The 9,572-nt window shown below is 34.5% G+C and overlaps 1 protein-coding gene across 1 annotated transcript; it reads right to left on the bottom strand.

Annotated features, from left to right (window-relative positions):
• Nucleotides 1-4,742: 4,742 nt before the first annotated feature.
• Nucleotides 4,743-8,996, bottom strand: LOC21384641 (phenylalanine ammonia-lyase). The gene is made up of 2 exons (XM_010108581.2): nucleotides 8,602-8,996; nucleotides 4,743-6,498 (listed from the first exon to the last, which is right to left on the bottom strand). Exons 1-2 carry the CDS (start codon nucleotides 8,994-8,996, stop codon nucleotides 4,743-4,745), a joined length of 2,151 nt encoding a protein of 716 aa, XP_010106883.2.
• Nucleotides 8,997-9,572: the final 576 nt, after the last annotated feature.

Raw genomic sequence — 9,572 nt, 5'->3', positions numbered from 1 at the left:
TGAAATTTCAGTACATCATAACAACAAAATTTCAATGAAACTGAAAAAGTCTTATCATCCATCAACTTTGTTTTATAGTAGTTCAACATCTACAACTCCTAGGGTGTGTGGTTGTTTATGCCAATTCGGAAATGCTCAAATTGTAAACCAACTCAAAAGGAATGAGATTTAATTTAACCTGTACCATATCAAAATTCCTCCCAACTCACCCCAACCCATGTGAGTTAATATAGGTTCGGCGGATTGATTGGATTTGCGGATTCAGTGAACAAATCTAGATATGGGGATAGATCGGTTTTTCAAATACTATTCTCAATCACAACATATTGCAGTAATATCATCTCTGCAAGGTTGGGGATTCCTCGGCAGGCTAGCGAGACACCAATTATGTTCCGTTTAATTCATAAAATTTTAGATGTTTAATGAAATTTTATACTAGATAAAATAAACATTTAAGATAGATTATCTAAATTACTTAATACACAGCATGCATTTTTATTTTTATTTTAATCTATACATTTTTTAATCATATATAATCGGGGTGGTTCTAGAGCTGTGTCTGATATCATCCAGCCTCATTCCCAATTAATAATAATCGAGGATTTCTTATACCAATCTTGGACCGGTGTATGGTGGGGAAAAATCCATTCAGAGCCATTATGAGGCAAATGGTCATCCGTAACTGTGTACAATGGTATCATTATTGCATGCAAGGAAACTATATATTAAGTTATTTGTAGGAAACACACACAAAAAAAGTGGAAGAAGTATTTAAAATCCTTTGATAAAAGAATTATATGGATTCCCAATATAATAGTCAATTTGCATACTAAAAAGAGGTTTCGTCACTGTGAAGCATGCGCTTTACTCTTGGCATATGGGAAGAGGAGTGCCATCCCATTCCTTAAGACACTCCAACAATGGTTCGATTATTTTCCCCTCACAAATTTCAGAGAAGGCCTTATCAAATTCTTCCCCCGGAGATTTCGACTTCTCTCCAGTCAAGAATTCAATCCCCAAGTCTTCTCTCACAAACCTATATAATGGATAAGACTTGCACTCTTTGATCCTGTTCGAAATGGCGGATCAACTTCTTTGGGCAAAAAGGTCTTCAGTTCCTCTTTAAAACTGCCTATCTTTAGAAAGATCGAAGCGTTTTCATTCAAGTCATCATTTTTTTTTTTGTTGCTAATGCATGGTCTACTAGGACTTGCCTTGGCTTTTGCATGAGAGGATACCTTGTGCTACAAGGATCATCAATGTAGGCAAAAACTTGCTCACGGTCAACCACTTCAAGCAACTCCGTTTCACAAAATCTTGAAGAGTGTGGCTCCAAAAAGTTCCTACAACTACTTGCTATTCTTTTTATACAAAATGAGATCGAACCGCACCATCTTTCTTAAAGCCCTACACACCCCGACAGACGGGACAGGTTGCTACTAGACCAAACAATCTTAGGTAACAAACCATTTTCTTTTTTATTTTTCATTTTACTGCACCCACTGAGATAATTGTACATGTTTTAATGTTCTCGCTATTGATCCATGTTTTCATCATCAATATGTTAGAAATAATACATGCCTATTTAGTATCTAATACATATAAGAAACAATAGGTTGTGGGTTATCTGTCAGAAGCGTTAACGTCGCCGTAAACTGTCAAAAGTCGCCAGTAAAACGGGCTTGAGAGTAATGCACCCTCCTCTCCAATAGCCTCTCCACACACACATAATGCCCCACACAAAATGGCCACACACACCACACAAATACAAAGCCCGTAACATTTATATATAAAGTGTTTAACTTAACAACATAATGAGCTTAATTAGTTTGGGCTTATTAGGCTTCATAAATTATGCTAGAGAGGTTTTTTAGTCTAATAAGCTGACCAAAGTACTTACGAACAAAGAGAGTTCACAGGCCTCAAGCTAGTAATAAATTGTGTGTGCATCCCATTATAGACTGATATTTTATATATATGTATAATTAAATTCCCAATAACAATATTATCTATAACATGTTTTAGCTCATAATAAACTCAATTATTATAATTATAGAAGCCCACATAAAAAATATTCCAACACAATAATATTCGCTACTAATAATTTATATAGTATAATTAACCTGACAATATTTAAGCTGACCTTAAAAGGAGTAGCCTATAATGTTCGTCAGTTCTGTTTTCCTGAATGAAACGCAAATTCATTTGTGTAGGTTACATTAGTGTTTTTTTTTTTTTTTTTAAAGCCTGTAGAAAACTAGGGATCAAAATTATGTGTACAATTAAATTAATAGTTATTAGTCATAATTTCATTAACTTCTCGATCACTAATGATGATTAAATCCCAATTAATGCTGGAAAATCAATGTGCCAAACAATTTTGTATTTCATGAAAGTGAAACTAGTGCTTTAGTACCTTTTTTTTTCTTCTTCTTTTCAAAGAATACTATTTATATCTTAGATAGGACCGAATAATTAAAGCTGATTTCTTCCCTGCTCCAAGGCCGGTTAGTAGAAAGTGGAAACTTTACAAGATCTTCAATTGTGTTATTACATTTTAATGTGAAAGAATCTCAAAAAAAAAAAAAAAAAAAAGGAAATAAGAGAGTGTATGTATGAGATTTCCTAGGTCATAGTTTTTATTTCCTACAAATTTCTTTATTCCAAGTACTATCTTTATCTTTTTTTTTTCCCTAATTGATAAATAATCACGTCTATTAATGACTTTTCCCTAAAAAGAATATTTTTTTGTTGATTCCCTAAAAATAATATAAAAAGCAAAAAATATTACTGCAAATGTGCTGCTTCATTATTCTTTATGTTAGCTAGTACATTATTAATTGAAAATTTGATATTCATGATGAGATGTCATGAACTTTTTCCATATGAATAATTTCCTTCGTTTTAGTCCATTTACTTGAAACAAAATTAGAGCACATTTCTTTTGGATTAACTATTAAAAATACAAGACGTGCAAATTGAGACAGTAGCCTAACTGATAAGTGCTAACTATATATATTCTAGCCCAAAATATTTCAGACGTCCTTCAATATTGATAAATAATGATAATATATATATTTTTTTTTTTTTTTGAAAGGAGCAGTGATTATAATTTGATGACACTGCAAATACTGATCATAAGTTTCCTTCGTTTATCATATATATTTTTGTTTGCATCAACCCACATAAATCATAAACTCATAATAACAGTCGAGTCAAGAAAAAGGCATCCTCTGTAGGTTGAGAAAACACATTATTGAAAGTAAATGATTTAAATATATACCTATTATTAGACTATTTTATTTAGTCTTATTGCGAGTTGAACTCAGTATTCGGTACTTTTTTTATTTTCTTTTTAGACTAACACGATAATTCTATTGTTAAAAACAGATTTTTTATTTTTTTATCTTTTTAGTGCGAATACTAGTGTGATACTGATCAAGATGTCACGTGTTCAGTTCGTATCCGGACATGAATATATCTTCATTTCATTATGTTAGACTAACTAGGTGGTCTTTAGATACGTGGTTTACAAACGAAATTACTACCAGATTTCTGGTACTTTGGAAATTGCATGTGCGTTTTGTTTATCTTCCTAGCTCATATATATGGGTGCATCTGGTTTAATGTTTGTTTTGTTTTGTTTTGTTTTTTTTTTAACATTTAAAAAATGTTAAACGTCGATCCTATTACCAAAAGAAAAGCTTAATTATGAATGACTTTCTTCTTTTCCTTTTTATTTTTCCTAAAAATGAATAGAAAGTCAGTTAAACATCTACTGCTAGTTACGTTATTATTTTCGGAATCAAAAGTTCATCAATAAATGTATGATCCATCTTAATCTTACCTAAACATCAATTAGTCGGCTAAAGCTAGGTAATTAGGGTGCATGCCTTAAAAAGAAGTTACGTGGAAGTGAAGTTTGGAAGAAAGGAAAACGATATTCGCTGCGGAGTTTTTTGACTCGGCATAATTCCGTCCCAAGGAAAGCTCCACGTTTTCACCTGTAATGCAAAACTGGGATCCACTTGAAAAAATTATCTCTCAACAAATGGAATACCTTTATTCATTTCCGGCAACCTTTGGTTATGCCTTTGATTTCCCTACTCCTTTTCTTTAAATATATGTGGTTTCAAATTACGAAATTCCTTTTCATCACTTTTTGTTAGCTGTTGCATTTCTGTTGAAATTATCCTCTCCTTGAGCAGAAGCTGCATCTAAAAGCTGAGAGCGACAAGGAGATTATTGCTCAAATTCTCCGTAAGTATGCAGGATGTAAAAAGGAGTTTGATGATATTCATAAAAAAAAACAAAAAAAAAACACTACTATGATCCGGTGAAGATGGTTGTATATACAAAATACGTTTATATTTAATGACTGAAAAATTTGATCAATATTATGCACTTATGCTTGGCCGTTTCTCTTGAATTCCATATATGATTGATTTGCCGACATTTTGGATTTGATTGTATCTGTCTTCAACTTCAACTATATGCTGCTAATTCATATTTTGATTGGCAGCTACAATTTGCTAGTTGTTTAAAGCCGTAACGAAAAAATGTAACAAGACAACCTTTTTTTCAAAGGAAAAAGAAAAAAAGAAAAGAAAACCTTGACTAAGAAGAAACACAGTACGTTTTCACTGGGCAGAATTATTATACATGTAATCAAACTGTTATTATAGTTATTAATTCCCGAGAAACATTCTTGGCTCCATCATTACGCAGCATGCACTTTAGTCTTAGCATATGGGAAGGGGAGTGCCATCCCATTCCTTAAGACACTCCAACAATGGTTCAATTATTTTTCCGTCACAAATTGCGGAGAACACCTTATCAAATTCTTCTCCTGGAGATTTCGTCGTCTCTCCAGTCAAGAATTCAGTCCCCAACTCTTCCCTCACAAACCTATACAATGGATAAGACCTGCACTCTTTGATCCTGTTGGAAATGGCGGAACTTTCACTCTCAAAGGCATTCCTTGCAGACTCAACTTCTTTAGGCAAAAGGGTCTTCAATTCCTCCTCAAAACTGCCAATCTTTAGAAAGATTGAAGCGTTTTCATTCAGGTCATCTTTTTTCTCTAATGCATGGTCGACCAGGACTTGCCTCAGCTTTTGCATTAGAGGATACCTTGCGCTACAAGGATCATCGATGTAGGCAAAAACATGCTCGCGGTCAACCACTTCAAGCAACTCCTTTTCACAAAATCTTGAAGAGTGTGGCTCCAAATTGACCCCCACGGTTAGGACCTTCTTAGCCACTAGACTGACTGTTTTCTTAACTGTGCTCTTCATGTTCTCCTCCAAATGCCTCAAGTCTATTGCTTGGCATAGAGCAACCAAATACGTCGACAACATGAGCTTCAAGATCTCAACTGCTTCAGCCGTTTTTCTTGAAGATATTAGTCCTAATGAGTTCACATCTTGGTTGTGTTGCTCAGTACTTTGCACATGATTGGTAACCGGGTTGGCAAGAAACTGAAGCTCGGAACAATAAGCTGCCATCGCTATCTCGGCGCCTTTAAATCCATAATCCAAGCTCGGGTTCCTGCCCCCGGAGAGATTTGAAGGCAACCCATTATTGCAGATGTCATTGACAAGCTCAGACAATTGGGCAAACATGAGTTTCCCAATAGAGGCCAAGGCTAATCTTGTGTTGTCCATAGAGACACCAATAGGGGTCCCTTGGAAATTTCCACAATGCAAGGCCTTGTTTCTCGAGACGTCGATCAAAGGATTGTCATTGACAGAGTTGATCTCACGCTCAACACATTTTGTTGAGAATCTAATGACTTCAATTTGCGGTCCCAACCATTGAGGTGAAGATCGAAGAGCATATCTGTCTTGCTTAAGCTTTCGTAGAGCATCCGTTTCATGAACTTTTTTCGCCTCTTCCATATAAGAACTTCCACTTAAAATGTGCTCCATTACTGCAGCAGCTTCAATCTGGCCAGGATGGTGCTTCAATTTGTGCGTCAAATGGTCAATGAACTCTATTTTTGCATGCATAACCTCAGCAAAAATTGCACTCAAAACTTGTGACATTAGAGCCAAGACATTGGCTTCAAATAGAACAATTGAAGCAAACCCGGAACCAACTCCTGTGCCATTAACCAATGCCAGACCTTCTTTGGGGCCCAACTCAAAGAACGAGCCACCATTTATGCCCACAAATTGGATGGCCTCAGAAGCCGTCATGGGCTCACAGTTGGGCCCAAGGGCTTTGGAATTGGGCCTGCCGGTCAAGAGCCCTGCAATATATGCAAAAGGGAGAATATCTCCAGAGGCAGTGATGGAGCCTCTTAGGGGCACTAGTGGAGTGACGTTGTGGTTGAGAAGCTTAGTGATGGCTTCAAGAATCTCAAATCTGATGCCTGAGTAGCCCTGAATAAGGCTGTTGATCCTCACCAGCATTGCAGCTCTTGTTGCTGTACGTGGGAGTGTGTGATCACTCGTTCCTTTCGTTTCATTGCCAAATATTCCAGCGTTTAAGAATCTGTGATCAAACACAATGGACATACCTTAAGTGATCTTTCTTTCTTTTTTTGGCCCCAAAAGATGTTAGATGTAAATATGTGTTTGTGTATTTATATGCTCGATTATTATCTATTATATTGAAGGCTCGTTTAGTTCGTTGATTCAAGTTTGTAATTCGAGTTAGGATGTGATTTTATGTGAGTTTTTTACTGTAGTAAAAAAGTTAGATGTGATTGTTTCTAAGAGCTTTTTACTGTAGTAAAAAAGTTAGATGTGATTGTTTCTAAGAGCTTTTTACTGTAGTAAAAAAGTTAGATGTGATTGTTTCTAAGAGCTTTTTACTGTAGTAAAAAAGTTAGATGTGATTGTTTCTAAGAACTTTTTACTGTAGTAAAACTCGAATCGGTGAAATGAATGGGGCCATTATATGTGGCGTACCTAGATAATACTCAGTTAGGAGCACGTGTCACACTCACATTTTAAAAAGAAATGAAAAGACATGGTTAGTGTAGAATTTTCATATGTTTCTTCCTAAGTGCCTTCACTTATTTATTTATTTATTTTCCTAAAAATGTAGCCTCCATATTTTCAGAATGTTCTCATGTGTCCTCTCAAGTCTCAAGTTTCATTATTTCAAATTTTTTTGTTTACTTTTGCTAATTTTTGTATTTTATTTTCAATTTAAATTTACCAGTCATCTTGTATTTTTCTACTCAAAGCCTTAATTTTCTAAAAAACGCACTTTCTCTTATATCTTTACATTTCTCCAAGTAGGTATTTCTTTCTAAATTAATTGATAAGTTTCAACAAGTAATAAATGTCAAAATGAGATGTAGAAATCATTTAAAAAAGTGAGATGTAGAAATATTCATTTATACTTATTTCTTATGTGTATGTTTAATATTAAAATTCTCTTTCGTAATTTGTACAATTAGATTTAAATATTACTATTAAACATTTGCTTAAGTCTCCACAAAATTAATATTATAACTATTATATGGACTATAATTTTGGAAAGGGTATTTTAAATAATGACAAGAGTATCCAAATAATTATTAGTAAGTCATAAATATCATTATAGGTTTTATTTTTATTGTATTATTAACTAATTGAAAAAATTGCAAGGCTCCCTACCTCAATAAATCTAAGAATCCGTCACTGAACGTATTATGTTTGGTTCAAAAAGATGAGAGTGTCTATATTGATAGTAACTTGTATCTTGTAAAAGTTATTTATGTAATAAAAAAGAAAAAAAAAAGTAAGTGAGGTTTAGGAGACATTTGGTTCATGGATTAGAATTATGAGATTAAAACCATTTTTAATTTATGTGTATTTTTTGTGAGAGAAAACACTATAACAAATTATGAACCATGATTCGAATCGGGATATGAATCCCCCAACCAAACAACTCTTTACTTTTTATATGACCGCAACGATGCATGCATGAGAACCACCGCATGCATGGGGATGCGTAGCATATGGGCTCGGTGTTGACTCTTTTGTGCTCGTGACCCAGTATGTACTGCACATTTGCTCGTGTGGATTAGGTTGGGGTAAAATCTAGCTTTTTCATCCTTATTAGTATTATTATTTTTTTGAGGGATCATCATTAATAGTTTTATGTCTAAATTAGATTTAAATTGTCTTAAAGATAATATATTTAAATACCAACTCTAAAATGTTTCCTCTAATTCATCCATATTGGTAACATACAATACATAAAGATGCAGTAAAACAATGCTAAAACATATATATGGTTGGAAAAATGGTTGGTAAACCATCTTCAGCTTGATTTTGAGTGGGACTTATTTCGTATTAGTGATGAGTCAATATGATTTTTTTTTTTTTTTGTAAAAAGATCAAAATAATATGTATTTATATGCTTAAAGTGATGTATGAGAAATTGACTCTCAAAATGCTCACACACAAAATTGAGAAAAGCTGCACGAAAAACCTCCTGTCTCTCAACTCTATAAAAGAAACCTCATAGTCTTTTTTTTTTTTTTTTTCTCTTTTAGGTACTTACCAGTTACCACCACACAGTCTATTTCAAGTCACATGGAAAGTAATATGTTATATGTTTGTCTAACATATATAACTTAATTAAGTTAGTGATCATCACCTAATGAGCTCCTTTTGCAGGGCAGCACCTTGGTTGGTTCTCATGTGTGAGGTTGCACCGAACCCAGTTGTGATTCCATATGTGTCTATACCTCTTTCCAAGCTCTCCATCACCCAATCACTGCTGGCCTTCACGGCGGCCCTCGCCGACTCCGCCAGCTCTACCGTTGCTCCGCCGCAGGACACCGCCGCCACCTGAGCTATGGTCAGCATCTGGCCACCTAGCTGGACCACCGGCTTACGGTAGTCCCTCACCATCCGCTTTACTTCCTCAAAATGGCTTCCCTTTAAAGCCTCGGCCATAAAGGACCAGTTTAACGGGTCACAAGTAGGAGTGCGCGACTTTTCTAACATCGCATGATCTACAATATTTCCATTCTTTCCTGAAACTGCCATGATTTTTATTGGTATTTTGCTTTGGTTTGCGTGATCTATATATGTAGAAAGGAAGAAGGTAACAAGAAAGTTGTTTTATTTTTTTTTTTTTTTGGAGGACGTTGATTGGTTCAGCTACATAGAGTGCTAGGTCTTTAAATAGATAAGGCTTACTATGTTGGACGTGTTGAAAAAAAAAAAGATTATAATCAAGCTGGAGATATTTGTTGTAAAGAAAGACTGCGGCACTATTTATTTCACCCATTTAAAGTTAAAATTTGAATTTTGTTACAGTAAAAAGTTCTTCAGAATAGTCACATTAAATTTTTTTATTATAGTAAAAAATTTCTCACATCACATCTCAACTCGAATTAAAAATTTAAATCAATAAACTAAACGAGCCTTACGTATCTTGTGGCTATTGGATCTTCGTACAATCCAAGGGCTAGGTGACATGTGGCCGGCAGATGATGGTCACTCATGGCATTGCATGATGATTCCCTTCTACATCTATATTATTCCCAGAATTTTGTGAAACAAGAAAATATTTTGAGCTCCTCGATGTGTTCTTAATGTATTTAATTAACGACCATAAAT

This window comes from Morus notabilis, unplaced genomic scaffold (genome assembly GCF_000414095.1).
Source record: "Morus notabilis unplaced genomic scaffold, ASM41409v2 Scaffold3407, whole genome shotgun sequence".
In the NCBI taxonomy this organism is placed as follows: Eukaryota; Viridiplantae; Streptophyta; class Magnoliopsida; order Rosales; family Moraceae; genus Morus; species Morus notabilis.
Note: the sequence above shows the minus strand (reverse complement) of the source record. Positions and strands in the feature narration are given on the sequence as shown.

What these genes read in the sequence shown, in the direction of transcription:
- LOC21384641 (XM_010108581.2), bottom strand. Translation starts at nt 8,996, where the DNA reads ATGGCAGTTTCAGGAAAGAATGGAAATATTGTAGATCATGCGATGTTA. An exon ending in CTGCAAAAGGAGCTCATTAG is followed by an intron (nt 6,499 to 8,601) that starts GTGATGATCACT and finishes GTTTGATCACAG; the next exon opens with ATTCTTAAACGCTGGAATAT.